Here is a 25,655-nt window from a genome sequence, read left to right on the forward strand (position 1 = left end):
GCGTCTCCATTGTTGGCATTCCTTCTGCTCTTGACAGGTCGTTTTCCACTGCCCTTGGGGACCCGAGTGTTGGGTCGTGGCCGTTTTCCAGGCGCCTCCTCGGGACCCGGCCGAGGTGGACAGTGAGGAGGATGGGACCGGCCTCCAGGCTCCGTACGAGCCGCAGTGTCCTGTAACGTGGTGTCCTGCGTCCGCACGGTCCCTGGAGGCGGCGTTTACACCGTGGGGACAGAGGTCCCGCGTGCAACGGGCGGTGGGAGGCCCCCGGCCTGGGGCTGGGGGTGTAGGGAGCGGCAGAGCCCGCCTGGGTCTGATGGCGGTGGCGCTGAGGGGCCCGCTGCGGGTGAGTGGAGGGTCCCCACAGCCCCCACTCACTCGGACCCCTACCCATGTGGCCCGGGACCCCCGACAGAGGGGAGGGGTTGCTCCCGGACTCTGCCCCTCCATCTTCGCTACTGGGACCCTGGGGTCACTGAAAGCCCAAGGTGCCGAGTCCTGGCCAGGTTTTTTGTGGAAACGTTCTCATTCTGGAATCCAGCGGGACAAGGCGTGCAAAGCAGTTTCAGGCACAGGGACCAGGATGTGCACATGCTTGGCGGTGAAGCTCAGTTGGGAGTGTTCAGGGAACTGAAGGTCTCCCTGTTGCCTGGTGGACAAGAGCTTGGCCTGTCACCTGAGGGTGGCGGGAGCCACGGAAGGTTTGGAGCAGAAGAGGGAGGTGATCTGACTCAGGTGTTCACAGGCTTCCTCGGGCTGCAGAGTGGAAAACAGAGAGGAGAGTGAGAGTGAGGGAAGAGAAAAGGAGGCACACAAGGATGCTACCTTAATATAGCAGTGGCTTGGCCAGAGCGGTGACTGGAGTTGGGAGAAGTGGTTGGAGCTTGGATCTGTCTTTTAAGTTAAGCCAGCCTGATTTTAGGGGGGGGGGGGAGAGAGAGAGAGAGAGAGAGAGACAGAGAGACAGAGAGACAGAGAGACAGAGAGAGAACAAGGAGGTGGGGATGTCCCCGTGGGTTTTTGGCCCCAGCGATTAGAAGGTGGAAGTGCTTCGGCTGAGATGGGGAAGTTGGTGGGTGCAGTGGTTTCAGGGAAGATCAGGAGGTGGATTTTGCATGTGGAGACTGAGATGTCCCAGAGACTTCTGAATGCAGGTCTGAGTTATGCTGAGGGATTCCACTTGGAGACATCCAGTTGGCAGTAGCCAGCCTGTGAAGTGAGGTGGAACTCAGGTGCAGATTTAGGAGGAAGCGTCTTTAGGGCATGGTGATGGATGCCCCATGGGGGCAGCTGAGGACTGGGTGGCTCTTCGGGTACCTGGACTGGGGTGGTGGGTGTCACAAATTCAGGTGAAGGGAGGAGCAGCCACAAAGGAAGGGGTGTGTGGGAGAGGAGGGTCCAGAAGGGGCCCCCAGTCGCTGGGTTGGAGGCTGAGGCATATTGTAGGTGGAGGTAGATGACAGCAGGACCGGGGCTGGTGGCTATTCACCTCTCTATGGCTCACCAGCCTTTCTTGGCGCCCTCTGTGGGGCCTGTGAGTTTCAGTTAGGATAGCAGGTTAGCTCAGTGGCAGGCAGGCAACTGGGAGTGTCGCAGGCCTGGGGTGGGAGGTGGTGGGCCTGGACTTTGAGTATACATTAGGAGAGAAGAATACAGTGGCAGGGGAGGTGACAGCATGCAGAAAGTCAGAGGCCAGGACATGCCAGAGATCCACGTCTGGCCTTGGTGGCTGAGAGTCAAAGGTAGGAATAGGCCCAGTTGCAGAAACAATGAAGGAAACTCTCGGTGCCACCCCTGGCAGTTGGAATTCTTTGAAGTCTGGGTCAGGAAGGGGTACTGGTTGACCTCACCAAGTAGCCAGGCTCTGGACACCATTTGCACAGTGACATGTGGGGTGGCTGGGAGATGCCCACTGTGTGGCCAGGGAATGGTGTGGGGTCTGGAGATGTGCAATACAAAGCCTGACGTGTGCATGCAGAGGAGATGAGTCAGTGGACTGGAATCTGGGGGCCCTGTGGGAGAAAGGGGGCCTCCGGTTTGGTGTTTCTGGGTGGCAGGATCTGGGGACCCAGGGGAATTACCTAGCAGGAGGAAGTGGGGCCCTACATGCCAGGCTAAGGGTTTAGATGGCATCTGTCTGTCCACCTGCCTGCTCTTTGAAGGACAGTGACCGATGGGACATGAGACAGCGGCACCCATGACGTTGCATCTGGGGGAAGTGGGTGACCTGGAGTGTTTGGGGAGGATGGTTTAGGGGTCAGAGACTGCCCACCACAGAGGTGGTATGATGCAGGGTGAAAGATCTAGGTCTGTATGGGCTCATCTGTGCACTGTTTTTTGTTCGTTTTTCTACCATCCTTTGGTCTAGCTGACTTAATTGTTTTCATCATGGCAGGGCTGGGGGACCTTTAAGGACATTGCCGTGTACTTCTCTCAGGAGGAGTGGGGGCTCCTTGACGAGGCTCAGAGGCACCTGTACTGTGATGTGATGCTGGAGAACTTGGCACTTGTGGCCTCACTGGGTAAGGCCCTCCCAGCCTCCTAGGCTCTGCCTTTCCTTTTCTCCCAGAAGCAGCTCTGTCTTCCCGCAGCTGAGCATGGGCACTGCTTCCTCCCCTGGACCACCTGCCTCATGTTTGCCTGCTCCTTTCTCTGAGGAGCCCCAACACCTGATTCCAAAGCCATCTGGGGAAGGGCTCAGGCTTCGGAGTCTCAATCCGGCTACCTAAATTGGTCCGGATCGGTGGCACCTCTGTGCCTGGCTGTGCTGTGGACTGCAGACACCGACGTGGTCACTGCTTGTGGAGACGACTGGGCTGTTCCTGGGAGCCGCTCCTCAGGAGCTGATTTTGTAACACTGGGTTTTCTTCCCAGTTGCAAAGATGACACGAACTCCCTTTGGTCTGTCACCGGATAGGTTGCCCTGAGCTAGGCCACCCCCTCATCCACTCTTTCTGCCAGGACTTGCATATTCCACGTCCTGTGTGGTTGCCCAACCACAGGAACAGGGCAAAGGACCCTGGGTGCCCATGTCTGCAGCCACAGCAAGAGAGGCTGGGAAGGGGCCTGGCTCTGGTGAATGGGAGCTGGGGGCAGAGGCGACATTGTGATGGGCTCACATTATACTGGGTACTTACCCTGTGTCCACTGGAGCTTGTTGCTGGAGCCAGTAGCCCCACCCGACCCCCATCTTCCTTCTTCATTGAGGACAGACCACCTATTTGCCATTTGTCTTTTGTACCTAGGCCCTGATGATGGACAGCCTCACTGCTCTGATCTCCATTTCTCCCCCATTCCCCGCCTTTCCTCCTTTTGCAGGGCTGTCCTAGGTTAGCCTACAGTCCATGTGTCATGACATGTGTGTGTATCTTCATGTAGACTCAGAGCACCAGGTTCCTTGCATTTTCCTGAGCTCGTGCACATGGCTCTGTGTCCTCTTTTCCTGGCAGAGCTCTCTCCTCTCCTGATGAAAGCTGAGGAATGAGTTGGAATCTCTGCTTCTCCTCCCAGCCTGAACCTCACCCATGTTCTCACAGGTGATGGGCCCTCGCTTTCTGTGGCCTTCCTGGGCCCAGTCCTGCACCACTGGCTCTACCTCACCCCAACTTGATCTACAGACTCATTCCTGAATGTGTCAAACACACATCTGTGAAGGGGCTGCCCTCTCCCAACAAAGCCTACATACATTTAACTGGCATTTCTCTGCTTTCAGATTATGGGTGTGGAGCAGAGGCTGAGGAGGCATCTTATGAGCAGAGTGTTTATGTAGCAGTGCTTCAGTCCAGGACCCCCAAGGCAGATCCATCCATCCAGAAGGCCAACACCTGTGATGTGCATGACCCAGTGTTAAAAGACATATTACACCTGGCTGAGCACCAGGGAATACAACCCAGGCAGAAACTGTACACGTGTGAGACATGTGGGAGAGGTTTCTGGCTCAGTGCGAACTCTCACAAGCACCAGAAGGAGCACAGTGAAGAGAAACCCTTCACATGCAGGGAGTGTGCTAAGGCTGTCCTGGACAGCCATGGCCTCCAGCCCCAGGCCACCTACGGAGAGGGGACATCACACAGAAGCACCGAGTGTAAGGAGGCCTTCCCACCCAGCTCCATTTGGCAGCAACAGCAGGGAGGCCACACCTCACAGAAGCCCTTCAAGTGCAGCGACTGCGGACAAGCCTTCCTGAAGGCCTTTGCACTCCTCAACCACCTGATCACTCACGCCAAAGAGAGACCCTTCAGGTGCCCAGCAGGTGGAAATGCCCCCATGGAGAGCTCAACCCTGTTTAATCACCGAAAAACTCACACTGGAGAAACATCCCATGTGTGTAAGGAATGTGGGAAGGTGTTCAGCCACCTGTTTAGCCTGAGGACGCATCAGAAAGTTCACATTGGAAAAGCGCATCTCAGTTGCAGTGAATGTGGTAAAGTCTTCACCCGCAAACACTCACTCACTCAGCACCAGAGAGTTCACACTGGAGAAAGGCCTTATGAGTGTGACCAGTGTGGGAAAGCCTTCACTCGTAGCTTCCACGTTGTTCGGCATCAGAAAGTTCACAACACAGAGAGGCCTTATGAGTGCAGACAGTGTCGGCGAGTCTTTAGCTGTATCTCCAACTTTGTCGAGCACCAGAAAATACATACTGGAGAAAGGCCTTATGAGTGCAGCGAATGCGGAAAAGCCTTCGTTAACACCTCCCATCTTGTCCGGCATCAGAAAGTTCACAACACAGAAAGGCCTTTTGAGTGCAGTGAATGTGGAAAAGCCTTCCAGCAAACCTCCAAACTTATTCTGCATCAAAGGAGTCATACTGGAGAAAGACCTTATAAGTGCAACCAATGTGGGAAAGCCTTCAGTTGCCCCTCCAACCTCGTTCCACACCAGCGAATTCACACTGGAGAAAAGCCTTACAAGTGCTCCGACTGTGGAAAAGCCTTCAGTCAAAGCTCTGCCCTCACTCAGCATCAGAAAGTTCACACCAGAGAAAGGCCTTATGAGTGCACTGAATGCGGGAAAGCCTTCAGCTACAGCTCTAACCTTGTTAAGCACCAGAAAGTTCACACCGGAAAACGGCCTTATAAGTGCAGCCAGTGTGGGAAGGCCTTCAGCGAAAGCTCCATTCTCAGTCAGCACCAGAGAGTTCACACTGGAGAAAAGCCTTATGCGTGTAACAAATGCGGAAAAGCTTTCCGCTACAGCTCAAACCTCTCTAAGCACCAGAAGGGTCACACTGGAAAAGAGCCGTCTGAGTGCAGTGGACATAGGATCACCTTCAGCCAGAGCTCTAGCCTCCCTCAGCCCAGAAAGGTGACACCAAAGAAAGGCCTTAGGAATGTGGCAAGAGTGGATAAGCACTAGTGGGGACCTTCTCCTTGTTCCATAAAAGGACTCACTCTTGAGAAACTCCTATGAAAGGAACCTTTGTGAGGAAGCCATCAGCCAAAATTTGAAACTTGCGCATCCCACACCCCTACTGGGAGATTGGCTGTAGTGCCAGTGGTAAGTGGGAAGCTTGCAGGAGCTATGCAGCACTTTCTAACCTGTCCAGGTGCTTTGCCAGATTATGTCACTGCCAGGTGCCCTCTCACCTCTACCACTTGGCAGATCCCCACACCATGTGCCTGTCATCTCAACCTACTCAGGGAATGCAGGCTTGTGTTCTCATTCCCTGGAGGGAGCCATAAACTTTGGGAGCCCATTGGGGTGGCCTCATTTTCCACCTCTCCCCTGTCCCCAGTGGCTCAGGTGTTGCCCTGACGTAGTTCTCTCCAGGAGGATCTGGAGTCTGACGATGTCCAGAGGAAGTTTCCTTCTTCATGGGCATTGTTGAGTCTACAGATGATGCCTGCAGTGAACTGGTCCAGCCTCCATATCACCCAGCCTTGGAACTGCCTGCCTGCAGAGTGTGATAATAAAGACCTTATTGCTGAAGCCATCTTTAATCCTGAGACTCCGTCCATTGTGTATGGGGAGAGATGGAGAACAGAATTGGGCTCTAATGGTGCCAAGAGAGGGAAGGGCTTTTGTGGGGGCCCAGACTTTGATAGTAGGATGGCAAGGAATAGCGTGCAGTCTAGTTTAATCTAATTTGCCTTGTAGCCCAAGGCCTCCTGGGACAGACTGAAGGTCTCTGGGCCAAATCTTATATCCTGGGTGCCAGGACTATTTGTTGGGCCCAGAGCTTTGGGGATTAAGTACTGGTGTGGGAATCTCCAGCAATTCCTGCACAGCATTCCTGGGAATGTCCCACATCCCTCAAAAGTGTTGAGGGGAGGATGTCTCCTGGGACCTGCCCATGGGTCCAGTAAGGCCCCTGATGCCCAGAATCTGTAGGTAGGTATCTCTGGATTTAAGATCTACAGGGGCCAGGTAGAAGCATAAGTGGGTGTGGACACACTGGGTTTGAGCTCAGGAAGACTGTGACAAACGGAGATGTGGCCGATGCTGTGCCTGGGCCATGCACATCATACCCACTCACAAGAGCTGAGTGTGTTCAACATCAAGTGGGCAGCTTGAAATAGCCATGGTGGGATTTATACCACAGAAATTAGCAAACAATAGCTCTCGGGGAAAAAATAACACACCTGAGAAAACCTGATTTGTAGTGTTTGCTAAACTTGCTGACAGTGACCTTGGCCACAAGAGAGACTCAGCTGTACAGGGGAGTCCTGCATGTTCTTGCCTTGTTCTCCAGAACAAGTGCAATGCCACTTGAGGGGTGTAACCAGGGGTGAGGTGCTCACTGCCAGACAATAATCTTGAGGTGGTTTGGATTCCTATAGCCTCCCAGAGCTGCTCACTTCAAGGCCAACACTGCAAAGGCAGGAACCCTGGGACTGAGAAGGGAGGTCCTGCAGTCCAGGATTTTAGTGGCCCAGTCAGTATTCCAGGCGAGTGTGGTGGCCATTGGCCTTATCATCTCCTGTTTTCTGCTGCCACTGAGGCACAGCTGTCCCCAGGTATAGGGGTCAGAGACGGTGGAATCAACATATGGTTGCCCCATTTTCTGGTTTTCCAAGAGGAGTGAGAGATCCATGTTTTTATGTGGAGCCTTTAGATTTTATAAAGGTTGAAAACTATTTCCCCCAAACTTCAAAGTTTATAGGTACAAATGCAAACTATATATATGGGTTTCATATGTGTTCCTGGACCAACACTTGTGACTCTTAGAAAATAAGCAAACCAGGCTTCAGGGAGCCCAAGAGTCCCTGGGGGTCTCCAGACACGAAGGCTTTTGGCCCAGTGTTTACTGCACAGCACGTAGCAGGGACAGGGCACTGCTACTACTCCACTCAGGATGACTCTCTGTACCCCCCACCCCCAATCCTCCGCCAGTTCCCTGAAACTGACCATATGAGGGATGGCATTCCTGGCAGGCTTGTGGTCAGCCGAGCACGTGGCAGATGTGCCTGAGCTCTCCCCAGCATCCCAAGGTGTCAGGGAATCCCTGAACTCAGACCATCCCTTCTGGGTGTAATGATTGTCTTCCACCAACTTGGGAGGCTTGGGATCACAGTTACATTCAGTTGAACCTTGGGGCCTCAGGCTTCCTGGCAAAGGGTGGACACATCATCAATGGCTCAAGTCCTTGAACCCGTGTTGTCAGCTGTAGTTAGACAGGCCTCATAACACTGCCCCCAGTGCATGGATGAAGCCCTTCACCTACCTTCTACTCTCCCCACCAGGGCTCTGTCACACCAGCCAACTTACTGGAACCTTAATATTTCCCTGGTGATGCCACAACATACTGAACAAAGGTGTGTTGGTTCTAAGCATTTGATTTCCCCAGAGTACCAATTCATCCCTAGCATCACAAGATATCCAGGGACCCTTGGCCTGCTCAGGCCCACTCTCCTGGGTGTATCAGTTGCCTCCCACCAACATGGGAGAGTGGCTTGGGATCAGAATTAAAGTCCAGCTGAGACATGTGGAACTCAGGCCTCCAAGCAAGGTAGGGCAGACACCTGTCACCAGAGCTGAATCATTTGTACCCCAAATGGTCTGTGATGTGTAGATCCTGTAAAATGAAGACTTTTGGTGAAGAGTCCTTGATTTGGTGAAGTGTCCTTGACCTGAACCTGCCTTGTGGTCTCCCCAACAGGGCTCTGTGCAGGGCAGCCGGCCTGCGGGTGTGTGTGTGTGTGTGTGTGAGGGGGGGTGTTTGTGTGTGCACGCACATGCGTCTGTGGGTACATGATCATGTGCATGTGCCAGAAGATCCAAAATAAAGCCCTTATGGCTCTGAGCATCTATGAACTGGGGCTACTGACATCTGTCTTGATTCTACAGGAAGGCTGATCTGTGAATGAGCCACAGAGGAAGGCAGCGTTACTTGAGCCCCAGATCCACTTAGTGCCTGAAGCCAGATGCCAAGTGGACTTTTGGGTTCCATGTACCAAAACTGACCAAAGCAATTCACAGAGGAAAAGGTAATTTTTTCAACCAACCAAATCAACAACTGGACAGCCATATATTACAACAACAAACTTCCACCCATACCTGAAGTCATGTGCAAAAGTTAACTCAAACTTGATCATAGACATACCTATAAAACTTATAACCATAAAAGTTCTAGAAGGAAGCATAGTGACCTTGGATTTGCTGAATTTCTTAAATATATCATAAAAAGCATAACAAGAAAAATACAAATCAATTGGACTTCATCAAAATTTTAAACTTTTGTATTTCAACAGTCACTCTCAAGAAAATGAAAATGTAAGCCATACTGGGAAAACTATCTGTTAAGAAAACACTAACAAAGGACTTGAATCTCGACTATATAAAGAACTCTTACAACTTTTGTTTTTTTTTGGCCACACCACAGGACTTGTGGGATCTCAGTTCCCCAACCAGGACTGAACCCAGGACACGGCAGTGAAAGCGACAAACCCTAGCCACTAGACCACCAGGGACCTCCCACAGCCTAATTTTTAAAAATGGGCAAAAGTGACTTGAACACTCACTTCACTAAAGAAGATATCTGGATGGCAAATAAGCACATGGCTTCCCTGTAAAATGTGTTATTTATTTAAAGCTCATGGCACCCCCATAGGCGTTCTAGAGATACTGAGCCGGTAAAGGACACAAAATCTGGAGCTACACATCACAGCTGATAATTAGCTGTGTGCCACTGGACATATTACAAAGTTTCAGTTCCCCCTCTATGTAATAGATTATTTATTTATTTATTTATTTATTGGCTGTGTTGTGTCTTTGTTGCTGTGCACGGGCTTTCTCGGGAAGTCCCGATTCCCCTATATTGAATTGATGGCTTTGGCAGAGGTGCAGGTCTGCAGATCCTCAGAAAGTCTGCATACTCTCACCCCACATGGATTCAGTCATCAAAGCAGACTCATGGGCTTCCCTGGTGGCGCAGTGGTTGGGAGTCCGCCTGCCGATGCGGGGGACATGGGTTCGTGCCCCGGTCCAGGAAGATCCCACATGCCGCAGAGCGGCTGGGCCCGTGAGCCATGGCTGCTGAGCCTGCGCGTCCGGAGCCTGTGCTCCGCAACTGGAGAGGCCACAACAGTGAGAGGCCCGCGTACCACAAAAAAAAAAAAAAAAAACAAAAAAAAAACAAAAACAGACTCATGACTGCTTCACAGAAAGGGCAGAGTCACTCCAGGCTGCCAGTCTCCCCCACTCTCTATTTCCTCATACCCAGTGTTCCTTTACCACTTAATATACCCACCTGGCTCTTACAGGAATACAAGAAGGTGACCCTGCCTTTCAGGGTCTGGTGTCCGGAGGACATGACTTCTAGCCCAGGAGAAGAGCTTCCTGTCATTGTGGCTGGAGGTGTGATGTGAAATATCCTCTAGAACAAGAAGGCAGCAGCCTCGCCTCCTGGATCACTGGTATGTTTTCAGAGTGCCCTCTCCCTTCCCTGGGTGAGCTCTTAGCAGCCAAATCAAAAGATTTGGAACATAGAATCTTTCAGCCTTTCCCAGGAGAGCAGATATGCAAAGTAGGATACACACTGGAAAGGAAGAAGTAAAAGTGTCTTTATTTGCAGATGACGTGATCCTGTATGTAAAAAAATCCCAAGGAATCCATTTTAAAAAGAAAACCTCTATAGTAAATAAGTTTAGCAAGGGGCAGGATAAAACCCAAAATATATTAGCAACAATCTGAAAATGAAATTCATGAAACAACTCCATTCACAGTACCTTAAAAAAGATTAAAATGGTAATAAATTTAACAAAAGAAGTGCAATACTTGTACTCTGAAAACTATAAAACAGTGCTAAGAGAAACTGCTGAGAGACATTCCATGTTCATGGATTAGAAGACTCAATGTGTGGGACTTCGCTGGTGGCACAGTGGTTAAGAATCTGCCTGCCAATGCAGGGCACACGGGTTTGAGCCCTGGTCCAGGAAGATCTCACATGCCGCAGAGCAACTAAGCCCATGAGCCACAACTACTCAGCCCACACACCACAAGTACTGAAGCCCATGATCCACAACAAGAGAAGCCACTGCAATGAGAAGCCCGTGCACCACAACGAAGAATAGCCCCCACTCACCGCAGCTACAGGGAAAAAAAGCCCACATGGGGCAACTAAGACCCAACGCAGCCAAAAAACAAAACAAAAAAAAGACTCAGTGTGTTAAAATGACAATACTCCCAAATTGATGCATAGATCCCATGCAATCCTTATCAAAACCACAGCTGACATTTTTGGTAGAAACTAACATGCGCATCCTAAACTCATAGATACGCAAAAGACAACAGACAAAAGAATTTTGACAAGGATCAAAGTTGGATTTACCTTACCTAATTTCAAAAGTTTCTATAAAGCTGGGAATTCCCTGGTAGTTCAGTGGTTAGGACTCCCCACTTCCACTGCAGGGGTCACAGATTCGATCCCTGGTCAGGGAACTAAGATCTCACAAGCCAAAGCAAGGCCAATTAAAAAAAAAAAGTTTCTATAAAGCTAAGGTAATCAAGACAATGTGGTACTGGCATAAGGCCAAACATACAGATCAATAGAATAGATTTGAGAGTACCAAAATGCCCTTAATTGATTTCCAACAAAGGTACAATGTGGAAAGATGCCTTTTCAGCAAGTGGTTCTGGGAAAATTAGATATTCACATGCAAAAAGATGAATTTAGATCCTTATCTCACACCATATGTAAACATTACCACGAAAAAGACCATGAATATATGAGCTAAAACTATAAAATTTACAGAAGAAAACAGAGAAAATTTTTGACTTTTGGTTAGGCAAAGAATTTTTTAGGTATGACATTATGACAATATATAAAAGGAAAAACTAATAAATTATACTTCAAATGTAAAATTTTGCTCTTCAAGACACACCATTAAGAAAACTAAGGGACTTCCCTGGTGGCACAATGGTTAAAGACTCTGCGCTCCCAATGCAGGGGGCTCGGGTTCGATCCCTGGTCTGGGAACTAGATCCCACATGCATGCCACAACTATGAGTTTGCATGCCGCAACTAAGGAGCCCCCGTGCTGTAACTGAGGAGCTCGTGAGCCGCGACTAAGGAGCCCACCTTCTGCAACTAAGACGTGGTGCAACCAAGTAAATAAATAAATAAAAAGAAAAGAAAATTAAAAGATGAGCCACAGACTGAGAGAAAGTGCTTGTGTATATATATACGGATTCTGAATATAAAATCTATTAAGAACTTTACGATTCAATGATAAGAAGACAACCCAATTATCATCACAAAAGATAAAGAGATGGTTAATAAGTACATGAAAAGATGCCCAACATCATTACTCACAAAAAAAAATGTAGATTAAAACACCAGTAAGATGACTGCTTAATGGGTAGAGAGTTTCAGGTTAGGATAATGAAAAATTTCTGAAGATGTGTAGGAGTGACAGTTGCACAACTGTGTGAATTTATTTAATGCCACTGTACTGTACAGTTAATGGCACAGTCACTTTGGAAAATGGCTTTGGAGTTTCTAAAGAGTTAAACATAAAAGTATCATATGACTCAGCAATTCCACTCCTAGGCATTTACCCAACAGAAACGAAAACATATGTCTACACAAAGATTTGTAAGCAAATATTCCTAGAAGCATTATTTCTAATTGCCAAGAACTGAAAAAAATTTAAAAGTCCATCAATTGGTGATGGACACATTTTGGTATATCTGCACAAGAGAATATCATTCAGCAATAAAATGGAATAAAATACTGATACATGATATAAGCAGCTTTTTGGGGCAATGGGAATGGGGTAAGATAATGGCTGCAGAACTCTTTACATTAATTAAAAATCATTAAATTGTATACTTATACTGGGTGTATTGTTGGAGGGAGGTATTCCCTGGAACAGAGACCATCATCTTGCTTCTCCAGACCAAACACTGTCTTCCCCAGGAGAACTCCAGGTCAGAAGCTTCAGAACAGAGGCTTCCATCCTTTCATTTCACAGGGACATGGGGAAGAAATGCAAATTGAGTCACAGCTGGACACATGCTCCATGCCCTGCTGCTGTGCCTTTTTTCAGCCCAATGGCTAATTTGGGAGCACCTCTCAATTCAATGTTCTCAATTCACTCCATCCACTAAATAGGACTCCAATATCAAAGGTAAATTAGTGATGTAGTCACTGTCAAACAGTACCAGGGCTGAATGACAGGAATGCACAAAACCATCATGTTATGAGTACTTGAAGCAGCTCTATGAAGGCATCACTGATATCAAATGCAGACTTCACAATGTCCATGAATAATGGGAACCTTACCTAGAAGGCCCCCAGAAGCCATCCCATCAGGCCCCTTGCTCAGAGCAGGAGTGAAGTCCATGCCCTACTCAGCCATGGGAGAGCAGCATGACGTCATGCCAATGGGTGCAGGGCCATCACTCTCCAGGGCACTGCAAACAGGGAACAGAGGCTGCTTTATGCTGAGCAATTGTGAGGTGACCATCAAACACAGAAGGGCTTCTTCCCTAAGAGCCAGTGGTGCAACAACTCTCCCAAAGTCCCCCAACAAGTCACAAAGTACAACACTGCCCCTTCAGGCTTCCCCATGTGCAGGGCAGTCCTGGAGTGTCTCCTCTGGTGGCGGTCCTTCTATACAAGGTCCAGCTTCTGCCTGAAGGCTACTCATGTAGGCTCCTTCTTGAGTGTTAATTCTCTTATATTGATAAGGTTAAAAAAAAGAGGCTGATTTTTAAAATAAAATGTTAAAAAAGGGGGGTGGAGAGCTGAAGACTTTACTGTATTCCCTGCCCTCAGAAGGCTTCTCTCCAGAGTGAGGTTTCTGGCATTGGGAAGAAGGAAGTGTGGCTGACACCTCTCCCAGGTCAGTTGTACACACAGGATCCTTCTCCAGTGTGAAGCGTTCTACGCGGAACAGGCAGGAGCTGCAGCTTTTTGCCCTCCTACTTACCTCACTCACAACGTGGTAACTTGCTGCTGCAAAACAGGATTAACTCTGAGAGGAGGCTTTCCAACACTAGCTGTACTCATGCCTTTCTCTGATGGGGACTGCATGAAACAGGTTTCATATTTTCCTGGAAGTTTTCACGTAGTTACTGCATTTGCACAACTGTTGCCTGGTGTGAATTTTCTAGTGCTAACAAGAGTGGAGCTCTGAATGGAGATGCCCGTTCTCCACATTTGTGAGTCCTTTATCAGTGTGAATGATTTGGTAAGGGGGAAGTGCAAAATTTTGCTCAAAATTTTGGGCCACGCTCCCTGCCCTCATAAGGGCTTTCTATGGGGCAAATATTTTGGTGCTCAATGGAAATAGAGGTCTGGCTGGAGGCTTTCTCATGTAACATTCAAAGGTGTGAACGTACTCCTGCTTTCTCAGGATGGAGACAAAGGTGAAGGCCTTCAAAATGCACTTGGGATTTTTTTCCCTATTCTTAAGTTTTTTTTGGTGGTAGAAAAGGGAACACCTCTCCTTGAACACCTCTCCATTTGCTGTGCATTGATCAGGTGTCTCTTTCAGTGTCAGTTCTCTGTGGATTCTGCAGAATGTGGAGCTGGCAGGGCCTCAGTGTCTGGTGACAGACAGGTGCTGTGCAGTGAGGGGAGTCCAGGCCTGGGACCCCTGACACTGTGCCCACCTTCCTCAGAGGGACAAGTCAGGCTCATGGAAGAACAGGTTTTCAAGAACTATTTAAGGATATGTGAAGAGGAGGCCAATGATGGAGGACCTGGCCATAAGAGGGGAGAAAGAGAGAGGCTGAGAGGCAAAGGACCAAGAGCGTTTAGCCAGGGGACAGGAAGTCAGGGTAAATTAGGATGGGGTGTCAGAAAGATAGAAAAGAGGCATGGGTACTCACATTGATGCCAGGGCAACAGAAGACACAGGTCAGGTACCAGGTAAGAGATCAGCCCACTGCCACAGGCCCTTCCACACCTGTCTTGCACTCACCAGGACTGGTCTTCCATGGGTCTCTCTGGTCATGAACTGATTCGAGCCACCCGATCCACCAGCTAGGTCCCCTTTCGATGTTCAAGTTGGGTGACCGCACTGGGGTGGGTGGAGACAGTAATTCTTAAGGGAGATCAAGGCGTTTGTGCGAGGTCAGCCAGCCCCAGGTCAGGGGTGATTCACTCCATGACAGACCAAGGTGGATGAGGATTACTTATGCATCTGGGAGAACTGAACCTCAAAAAATGAACACCCCGGGAAGGTCCCACTAGAAAAGCTCAGTGGCCCCTGAATCAATGACCATGTTAGTGCCCATAAAGCCAGTAAAGGCGCTGACAAGGGGCAGCTGGCAGGAAACTTCCACTGGAGGAGGTGTGATAGAGGGACCGAAAAGTCACAGACCCTGACTGGTTCATCAGACCAGAAAATAACCAAGAAATATATATATATAACAAGAAAATAACCGGCTACTCCTGTTGTGATATTTTTGACCTTGGACTACAGTTGTCAAGGTCCCAAGGCAAAAGGTGTTGGGGGTTGTTTATACTGTAGGCTGGGAGGAGAGGTAGCAGAACATTGGACAGCACTAGGGCCAGCAGCACCTCTCACGGGGAAACTGGCAGCCTGACCTGGTGAAGACAGCACCATATCACAGCAGAAGCCCCACTGGGCCTCACTAAGGAGACCCACTTCTTCCGAAAGAAAGGTACACGACCTTGTCCTCAAAGGTCACTGGGTCCTGCAACAGCAGGCAAGGGGCACATGAATGTGTTCTAAGCATCGGGCACTGGACCTGACATGCCAGTCTCTGTCCTGCCACACACTTCCCCTTATGTCTCCCAAACCCTGTCCCCTGACACACCTGCCCACCCTTTCGTATCTGAGAGCGTGGGCCGTCCTCCTGGGTATGCACTCTCCCCATGTCCATTGGTGTTTGGACAATGCTTCTCTTTTTCTGCACCCACCTCATCTACTCAGCTATTGGTCCTTAGTCTGGACACCCCACACTCACCTCAAGGCCTATCTGTAACAACCTAAGAGTTTCCTTCCAAAATCCCATTCTCAGCATCTTCCCTGGTCCAGGCCACCAGTGCACTGCAGTCTGGACATCAGGAGGCCAAATCAAAATCCCCTATCTGTTCACGGGCACATGTGTCACCTCCACCTAGAGGCCTCCAGACAACTCAGTCTCTACCCGTACAAAATCCAACTGCTAATCTTCCCCCAAATGTACTCCTCCTGCCAACCTCCGATCTCCATCTCATTCTTTATCTGAACACTTACGGTGGTCCTTTACCCTCCACTACGTTCACTCTCCACGTGTAACTGGAGGTCCCATCGACTCCACTTTGAAAGACGCATCCAAAATCTGAGTATCTCTCCCACCTCTCCTGCTTCTATTCTGAGCAGGCCACCCAACATATACCTGCAGCAGCAACCTCATGAAGCTGCCTGCTTTCAGCCCCACCACAACCCCTCTCCCACAAGGCTGCTCAGTGTGTTTACGCGGGATCCACGGGGATAGTTTCAAAATCCTAATTCAGATCATAGCCATCCATCTTCTAATGAAAAATTTCTGTGGCTCCCAGCATCCTCAGCCCGTCAACAGAGTTAGGACTCCTATCCTCACGCTCTCGGTTACCCGCAACGGAGACTGGAAAACTTTCCTGAATGCTCAGGTCAGTCTCACCTCCAGGTCTTCGCACATGCACATTCCTCCGCCTGCACCCTCCACATTTTATCATACTGGATTCTGAAAGGGAGACTCCCCGACCTGTGAACGTTCCACTGTCCTGAACACCCAGGCCTGAGGCTGAGTCAGGGACTTGGGGCACTGGGGTTCGGAGTCCAGCCAGGTGGAGGCCAGGAGACTCTACCTCATCCGTGCCTAGTCGATCGGCTCGCTTATCACGCCCGCAGTCCAGCTACATAATGGGTCAAGACCTCGGAATGGCTGGTTTTCGAGCCTGGGTCTTCTTCTCCGTAAAGTGGACACAACGCACAGGGCGACGACTCCGGGGCGGCCACGGACACAGACGGGCCTTGACGGAGGTATCCGCAGGGCACCCCGGCGCCAGGCGGTCCCCCGACAGCCGAGGACACACGAGCTCGGGGAGGTGGGACGTTCGCTGCGGTCATGGGGCGTACAAGGCACAGCGGGTGGACCACCAAGGCTCTCGTACCTACCCTACTCCCGTTTCCGCGGGCCCGGGGAGCCTCCTGGATGCCGTCCACAGCCCAGCAACTACGTCCCTCCACGAAGCGCCGACATAAAGGCGGGACAAAGAAGCAACGGTCCGACCCCGGAAGTCCCGCCCCCGCCGGCGCGGCCATTTCGGAAACGCCCCCTCCCTTAGGTGATCATTGGTCCCTATCCTGGGCTCTCATTGGTCAACACTGTGTGCGGTCGCACGGCGAGGGTGTTTCTGGGTAATGTAGTTCGTGTCTCGTGAGACGTGACGCAACGTGCGTCCTTCCTGATCACCTAGGCAACGACTAGGCGGCAGCGCGATTGGCTCCGGGAAAAGCGTCATAGTCAGCCGCGAGCCTTGAACCAGTGAAGGGTCAGGATTTGGGCGTTTTCGCGTGGGCCTCAGGGGGTGGGGCGGGACTTCCGGCACGGCCATTGCAGTCTTCGTTTTGCGGCGGGTTGGGCTGTGCGCAAACAGTTGCTGGGACGTGCGGCGAAGGGGGCCGGGGGGGTCGTGCTGGAACCGTCATCGCACCTTGGCAGTCACTTTTACCCTCGGCTGACGGCCCTTCCTTCCTGAGCCTCGGTCTTCCCGGAAGTGGAACGGACGCAGAGAGTCTCCGCGCCCCGCCTTCGTCCCACATTCTCGGGAGACAGCTCCTATATCATACTGGGGAAGACAAAGGCCTTGAGTGCGACCGTCAGCCTGCGGTCACTCCACCCAGTGGGTGTGGGGGTTCGGATGAGCCCGCTGGGCTCTTCCCCGTCGCCGCCTGGCAGGGCCCCGCCCAGCCCACAGGTTGTGACCGGGCCTGAAGCGTCGCAGATGTACCCGGCGCAGGTGAGTGGCGGGTGCACAGGTCCTCACCCGCTGGCATCCCCCCCCTCCTGTGCCTGGAGCCCGTTAGAGAATGGTCGTGTCCCGAATTCTTCACCTGCACATGAGTCTGGGGTCCTGAGAGTCACTTTCCCCTAGCATCCGGAGCCTAGGCCAGAGGTTAAATGGAGCGGATCACGTGGGATAAGGTCTGGAAAGGTGCCCCTAGCACAGGGATCAGCATGTGCCAGTTGCTTGGAGGTGAGTATAAGGTGGAAGTGTTCAGGGAAACCACAGGTCTCCATTTCGTCAGGTGGAAATAACAAGCAGGGGAACTGGAAGCAGGCCTGGAATAGCAGAGTGAGGTGCTGGGCCTCTGTTCGCAGTGTGATGCGAGTCACGGCAAGTGTAGAGCAGAGGAGGGAGGTGTTCTGACTCAGATCTTAACAAGCTCCCTCTGGATGCTGGGTGGAGAAGAGACTGGCAGGTGGGGTGCTGTTGCAGGCAGGAAGACCATTGAGGAGGAGACTGCAGTAGTCCAGGTGTGTGCTTTTTGTGGCTGGAGCAGAGAGGTACCTGTGAGGTAGGAGAAGTGGTTGGCTCCTGGATGTGCTTTTTAAGTAGGACGGACTAGATTTCCTGATGTGTGGCAATGAGGTATCATGGTTGACCCTGATAGGTTTTCCGGATGTGGAAGTTGGTGCGAGGAGTAGATTTCAGAGGGAAGATAAAGAGTTGGGTTTTGGCCTTATTGTATTTGAAATGGCCCAGAGGGACTTCCCTGGTAGTCCAGTGGGTAAGACTCTGTGCTCCCAATGCAGGGGGCCCAGGTTTGATCCCTAGTCGGGAAACTAGATCCCACATGTGTGCTGCAACTAAGAAGTCCGCATGGCACAACTAAGAGTCCAAATGCCACGACTAAAGATCCCGCATGCCGCAACTAAGACCCAGCACAGCCTAAATAAATAATAAATAAATATTAAAAAACAATGTCCCAGAGACTGCCAGATTGAGGTGCCAAGTGTGCTTTCTGCCGGGTCCAGGCTGGAGACATCTAAGGGGTGGAGGCTTGTGCTTAGACACTGTGTGCAGCTGTGAGCTGGGTACAGGATGATGACCAAGCCTCTGAGTAGAGTGTAGACTTGGGATGAAAAATGAAGCATGGAAGTAACTGAGGTAGGATAACAGAGGGGCCCGAGGTTACATTGTTTTACCTCTCTACAGCTCACCAGGTTTTTGTGGCTATCCTCCTTGGGTCCAGGGGTTTTTGTCAGGCTATTGGAGTAGCAGGGACATAAAGGGTCAGCCCAAGCTAAGAGTTTCTAAGCCAAGAGTGGGGGCCAGCGGGTCTGGGATTCGTGTATTAGGAAGGGCAAGGACAGCTATGACTGGTGAAGGGACAGCATGCACAAGGTCAGAGCTGGAAGAGAATAAGGGTGTTTGAGATCTTACTTATGGTTCTGGGGGGCAAGGTTGAAGCAGCAGAGCAAAGAAGGGAGGCATTAAATAGAGGGGTGAGGGCTGTCTCTGTCAGTGGGAAGTTTTGGCAATCAAGGGCAGTCCAAGGTTAGTATTGGATTTTGCTTGCCTTTGTCGGCAAGCTATGTACATAGTGGTATATGGGTACACTAGGGAGATGCTTGTGGTGTGGCCAGGGAGAGGGGCGATGGTATTGTGGGCTGTGGGGAGTGGAGATATGAGGAAGGTATGGTCCTATGTGTACAAGGTAAGGGAATGAGCCCTGGTACTAGAGGCTTAAGGAAGAAAACAGAGCCCAAATTTTCTTATATTTGGGAGGTGTGACCTGGAGGACACAAGGGAAATTGTCCAATGGGGGAAGTGGGCTGTGTGCCAACCTAGAGCTGAAACAGCATCCATCTATCCACCTTCCATTTGTTCCTCTTGTTTGGTTTGGTCTGGATACAGTGGCCAGTGGGAGTACGAGGAGAGAAGGACACCAGTGGTGCCAGCACCTGTTGTCTTCTCTGAGGTGAGGGCCTGGAGAGGGGGGTGAGCTGCAGGTAAGTGAGGGGAGGATGGACTGAGGGGGTCATGAGAAGAGGAGATGACAGTGGTAGATGTGGCAGAACTCTGAGTCACAGGTCATTTTGTGCCCATTTGACTATTTGTTTATTATTCACCCCACCTATTGGCCCCCTGGCTTAGCTGTCTCATCATTGCAGAGTCTGGTGACCTTTGAGGATGTGGCCGTGCACTTTTCCAAGGAGGAGTGGGGGCTCCTTGATGCAGCCCAAAGGCAGCTGTACCACAGTGTGATGCTGGAGAACTTGGAGCTCATGACCTCACTTGGTAAGGCCCTTATGCCCTGCCCAGCCTGGTGGCCAGCATCTGCCTTCTGCCTTCTCCCCACAGAAAGCTCTGTTCATCCCAAAGCTGGACCATGGACACTGCTTCCTTCCCAGGTTTCCTGTTGTAGGTGCTGTGAGTGCTGGGACTGAGCTGTATGCACTCGCCCTGTTTCTCCCTGAGCAGCCTGATGAGCAATCCTAACAGCTGTTAGGTCCCACAGAGGCCTTGTGGGAGAAGAGGTTGGGGATCAGGCATTCTGGTCTGCCTAAAGGATCCCACTGAGCTTGACCAGTTCCTGGCAGGGTGACCTAGTGTGGGGCCATGCCTAGATTCTGCCCCTTCTCCCAGAGACATTTTTTTTTAAATGGCTTGACTGATACATATCATAACATTCACCTTTTTTTTCGGCTGTGTCGGGTTTTAGTTCAGGCAAGTGGGATCTTTGATGCAGCATGCAGGCTCTTTGTTGCAGTGCACACAGGCTTCTCTCTAGTTGTGGCACGCAGGCTCCAGAGCACATGGGCTCTGTAGTTTGTGGGACACGGGCTGCCTTGTTAAGGCTCACAGGCTCAGTAGTTGTGGCACACAGGCTTAGTTGCCACGCAGCATGTGGGATCTTAGTTCCCTGACCAGGGATCAAACCCGTCTCACCTGCATTGGAAGGTGGATTCGTTACCACTGGACCACCAGAGAAGTCCCACGTTCAACTTTTTTTTTTTTTTTTTTTGCGGTACGCGGGCCCCTCACCGCTGTGGCCTCTCCCGTGTGGAGCACAGCCTCCAGACACGCAGGCTCAGCGGCCATGGCTCACAGGTCCAGCCGCTCCGTGGCATGTGGGACCCTCCCAGACTGGGGCACGAACCTGTGTCCCCCCCATTGGCAGGTGGACTCCCAACCACTGTGCCACCAGGGAAGCCCCAATGTTCACTTTTTTAATGTGTACAGTTTAGTGGTTTTTCATATGTTCTCATTGTATAAATATCACCATAGTCCATAAAACTCCTAGAAAAGAACATAGGCAGTATGTTCTCTGACATAAATCATACCAGTTTTCTTAAGTCAGTCTCCCAAGGCAATAGAAATAAAAACAAAAATAAAGAAATGGGACCTAATCAAACTTACAAGTTTCTGCACAGCAAACGAAACCATAAACAAAACAAAAAGACAACCTACGGACTGGGAGAAAATATTTGCAAATGATACAACTGACAAGGGTTTAATTTACAAAGTATACAAACAGCCCATACAATTCAGTAACAACAACAAAAAATCTAATTGAAAAATGGGCAGACACCTGCTGGGCCTGTGTGCCACAAATGCTAGGGCCCGCACGCCTGGAGCCCATGCTCTGCAGCTGGAGAGGCCACTGCAACGAGAGGCCTGCATACCACAGCGAGGAGTGGCCCCCCCCTTGCTGTGGCCAGAGAGAAGGCCATGTGCAGTGGCAAGGACCCAGCACAGCCAAAAATAAAATAAATAAATTAAGAAAAATAAAAATGGGCAGAAGACCTAAATAGACATTTCTCCAAAGAAGACATACAGATGGGCAATAGGCACATTAAAAGATGCTCATCATTACTAATTATTAGAGACGTGCAAATGAAAACTACAATGTGGTACCACCTCACACTGAGCAGGATGGCCATCATTAAAAAGTCTACAAATAACAGATGCTGGAGAGGGTGTAGAGAAAAGGGAACCCTCCTATGCTGTTGGGGGGAATGTAAATTGGTGCAGCCACTATGGAAAACAGTATGGAGGTTCCTTAAAACACTAAAAATAGAGTTGCCATATGATTGAACAATCCCATTCCTGAGCACATATCCAGAGAAAACTTGAAAAGATACATGCACCCCAATGTTCACAGCAGCACTATTTACAATAGCCAAGGCATGGAGACAACCTAAATGTCCCTCAACAGATGGTAAAGAAGATGTGGTGTATATATACAATGGAATATTACTCAGCCTTAGAAAAGAATGAAATAATGCCATTAGCAGCAATGTGGATGGACCAGAGATTATCATACTAAATGAAATAAGTCATAAGGAGAAAGACAAGTACCATGTGAGATCTTATAGGTGGAATCTAAAATACGACACATGAACATATCTATGAAGCAGAAACAGACTCACAGATACAGAGAACAGACTTGTGGTTGCTAAGGGTGGGAGTTGGAGGAGGGATGGATTGGGAGTTTGGGATTAGCAGATGCACCCTAGTACATACTGGATGGATAAACAAGGTCCTACTGTATAGAACAGGGAACTGTATTCAATATCCTGTGATAAACCATAATGCAAAAGAATATGAAAAAGAATTGTATATATATGTGTAATTGAATCACTATGCTGTACAGCATAAATTAACACAACATACTTCAATTAAAATTTTTAAAAATTAGAGGTAATAAATATCACCATACTCTAATTTTAGAACATTTTCATTACCTAAAGAAAAACTTTGTAGCCTTTAGCAGTCACTCTATATCCCCCCTCATCCCTTCCTCCTGAGTCTTAGGCAACCACTAATCTACTTTCTGACTATATAGATTTGCTTATTCTAGATATTTTATACAAATGGAATCATACAATATACATTTTTCTGTGACTGGCTTTCACTTAGCATAATGTTTTTGAGGTTCATCCATGTTGCAGCACATATCAGTAATATGTTGTTCATTTTTATGGCTGAATAATATTCCATTGTATCGATATACCCGTTTTTTTAATCCATTCATCAGTTGATGGGCATTTGGCTTGTTTCCACTTTTCAACTGTTACAAAAATTATGGCTGTTATGAACGTTCATGTACAAGTTTTTGTGTAGATATGTTTCATTGCTCTTGGGTAGATACATAGCAGTGGAATTCACAAACTGTTTCCCAAACTAGCAGCACCATTTTACATTTCCACTGCAGTGTATGAATGTTCTGAGTTCTCTACTTCCTCATAAACAACTTGTTACTATCTTTTTTCTTATAGCTATCCTGGTGGGGTGGTATCTCATTGTGGTTTGAATTTGCATTTCTCTAATGACTAATGCTGTTGAGCATTTTTTCACGTACTTACTGGCCATTTGTGTATATTTATCTTTCTTTGAGAAATGTCTTTTCAAGTTCTTTGCCTCTGTGTACATGCCTCTGGTAAGGCCCCTTTACTCTGTGGCTTGCTGGGCGCTGTCCTGCACAGTGAACCTTTCACTCTTACTCTGGCCCCCTTGGCCTATCAACAAACCCTTGGGCCCATTTCTGTATGTGTCAGTCACACATTTCTAATGAAATCACCCTTTCCACTAAGTGGAGCACTCAGTTAACCAGAAATTTCTCGGCTTTCAGGTTGTTGGCATGGAGTGGAAGATGAGGAGGTATGTTCCAAGCAGGATGCTTCTGTAGATGTGATGTCACAGGTCAGGATTTTCAGTGCACATTCTTCCACCCAGAAGGCTGACAGTTGTGACATGTGTGACCCATTCTTGAAAGACATTTTGCACCTGGATGTACATCAAGGAACACATGCTGAGGAGACTCCCTACACATGTGTAGCATGTGGCAGAGAGTTTTGGTTTGGTGCAAACCTTCACCAGCATCAGAAGGAGTGCAGTGGAGAAAAGCCCTTCAAATGGGACAAGGACAGGGACTTGTTTGTGCAGAGCTCAATAGTCTGTCTATCAGAGAAGCCCTTTACATGTGGGTTAGGTGGTAAGGATGTCTCAGACAGCCATGACCTCCTCCAGCACCCAAACACAGATGGCAGTGGGAAGCCACACAGCAGCACAAAGTGCAGGGAGGCCTTACCACACCCTTCCAGTCTTGGGCAGCTCCCAGAAGTCCATGCCTCACAGAAGCCCTTCAAGTGCAGTGACTGTGGAAAAGCCTTCCAGAAGAGTTCTGTCCTCCTCAACCACCTGAGAACTCACTCTGAAGAGATACCATTTAGATGCCTAAGAGTTGAAAATTCCTTAGAGGAGAAATTAACTCTTGTTAATGACCAAAAGTTTCACACTGGAGAAACATCTCACATATGTAAGGAGTGTGGCAAGGCCTTTAGTCATCCGTCTAAGCTGAGGAAGCACCAGAAATTTCATACTGGAGTAAAATACTATGAGTGCAGTGACTGTGGGAAAACTTTCAGCCACAAACTCACACTTGTTCATCACCAGAGAATCCACACAGGAGAAAGGCCTTATGAATGCAGTGAATGTGGGAAAGCCTTCAATAACAGGTCACACCTCACTCGGCATGAGAAAGTTCACACTGGAGAAAGACCTTTTGAGTGCAGCAAATGTGGCAGAGCCTTCAGCCAAAGCTCCAATTTCCTTCGGCACCAGAAAGTCCACACCCAAGTAAGACCTTATGAGTGCAATCAGTGTAGCAAAGCCTTCAGCCGCAGCTCTGCTCTCATTCAGCACTGGAGGGTTCACACTGGAGAAAGGCCTTATGAGTGCAGTGAGTGTGGGAGAGCTTTTAACAATAACTCCAACCTTGCTCAGCATCAGAAGGTCCACACTGGAGAACGGCCTTTTGAATGCACTGAATGTGGAAGAGACTTCAACCAAAGCTCTCACCTCCTTCGACATCAGAAAGTTCACACCGGAGAACGGCCTTTTGGATGCAGTGAGTGTGGGAAAGCCTTCAGCAATAGCTCCACCCTCATTCAGCACCAGAAAGTACATACTGGTCAAAGGCCTTATGAGTGCAGTGAATGTAGAAAAGCCTTCAGTCGCAACTCCAGCCTGATTCAGCACTGGAGAATTCACACTGGAGAAAGGCCTTACGAGTGCAACGAATGTGGGAAAGCCTTTGCTCACAGTTCCAGTCTCATTGAGCACTGGAGAGTTCACACAAGAGAAAGGCCTTATGAGTGTAGTGAATGTGGGAAATTCTTTAGCCAGAACTCCATTCTTATTAAACATCAGAAAGTTCACACTGGAGAAAGGCCTTATGAGTGCACTGAATGTGGGAAGTTCTTTAGCCGCAAGTCCAGCCTCATTTATCACTGGAGAGTTCACACTGGGGAAAGGCCTTATGAGTGCAGTGAATGTGGGAGAGCCTTCAGCAATAACTCTCACCTGGTTCGTCACCAGAGAGTTCACACACAAGAAAGGCCCTATGAATGCAGCCAATGTGGGAAAGCCTTTAGTGAAAGATCAACACTTGTTCGACACCAGATAGTTCACACCAGAGAAAGGACTTATGAATGTGGCCACTGTGGGAAAATCTTCAGCCGCCTCTGCAACCTTGCTCAGCATAAGAGGATTCATACCTGAGTGGAGCGTTGTAGAAATGATCTTCGTGAGAAAATCTTCAGCTACATCCAACTTCATGCAGCAGAATACCCACAAAGAAATTACCTAATGTGTCACTAATGTGGAAGAGCCTTCAGAAGCTACTCTGCCCTTTTTGAGCAGCTCAGGCAGCACTGTCTCGCCTCTGGAGCATAAACCTCTTTCTAGCTGCCTGGATCCAAATATTTGCAGCAGTCACCTACATATACATGGAGAGAACACCTCCCTTTGCCTCCCTTCTCCTTTCCTGGAGGGTGTTGGGATTGTCCTAGGCTCACTGGAATGGCTTCATTCCCATTGCCTCTGAGAGGGTTAAGGAATGAACTGACCCTATGCAGGTTGAGAGATTAATTAATCAAGACACATGACAGTCTTAAATGTTAATATACCTAACAGTGCTTCAAGGTACATGAAGCAAAAACTGATAGAACTGCAAGGAGAAATAGACAAATCCACAATTATAGTTGGAGATGTCCACATCCATCCCAGATAATCGGTAAGGACAGAGAAGACGAACAACACTGCCAACCAACTTGACCTAATTGACATTTGTAGAACATTCTGTCCAATAAAGGCAGAATACACATTCTTTTCACAGGCACATAGAACATTTACCAAAATGGAGCATCTTCTGGGCCACAAAACAAGGCTTGATAAATGGAAAAGAATTGAAATAATACAA

The 25,655-nt window shown here is 49.2% G+C and overlaps 2 protein-coding genes across 2 annotated transcripts; both read left to right on the forward strand.

The window, feature by feature from the left end:
* The first annotated feature begins 227 nt into the window (after nucleotides 1–227).
* On the forward strand, nucleotides 228–6,053 carry LOC132415859 (zinc finger protein 132-like). Its single transcript, XM_059998994.2, is given in 4 exon segments — nucleotides 228–343; nucleotides 2,393–2,519; nucleotides 3,710–5,305; nucleotides 5,308–6,053. Coding segments are annotated over 4 exon segments (1,773 nt in total). The 5' UTR covers nucleotides 228–313; the 3' UTR covers nucleotides 5,328–6,053.
* A 10,970-nt stretch (nucleotides 6,054–17,023) lies between these two features.
* Nucleotides 17,024–25,056, forward strand: LOC132415857 (zinc finger protein 132). Its single transcript, XM_059998989.2, has 3 exons — nucleotides 17,024–17,401; nucleotides 19,561–19,687; nucleotides 23,025–25,056. Exons 1-3 carry the CDS (start codon nucleotides 17,303–17,305, stop codon nucleotides 24,953–24,955), a joined length of 2,157 nt encoding a protein of 718 aa, XP_059854972.1. The 5' UTR covers nucleotides 17,024–17,302; the 3' UTR covers nucleotides 24,956–25,056.
* The last annotated feature ends 599 nt before the right edge of the window (nucleotides 25,057–25,655 follow it).

Source organism: Delphinus delphis, chromosome 20 (assembly GCF_949987515.2).
Source record: "Delphinus delphis chromosome 20, mDelDel1.2, whole genome shotgun sequence".
NCBI classification, from domain to species: Eukaryota; Metazoa; Chordata; class Mammalia; order Artiodactyla; family Delphinidae; genus Delphinus; species Delphinus delphis.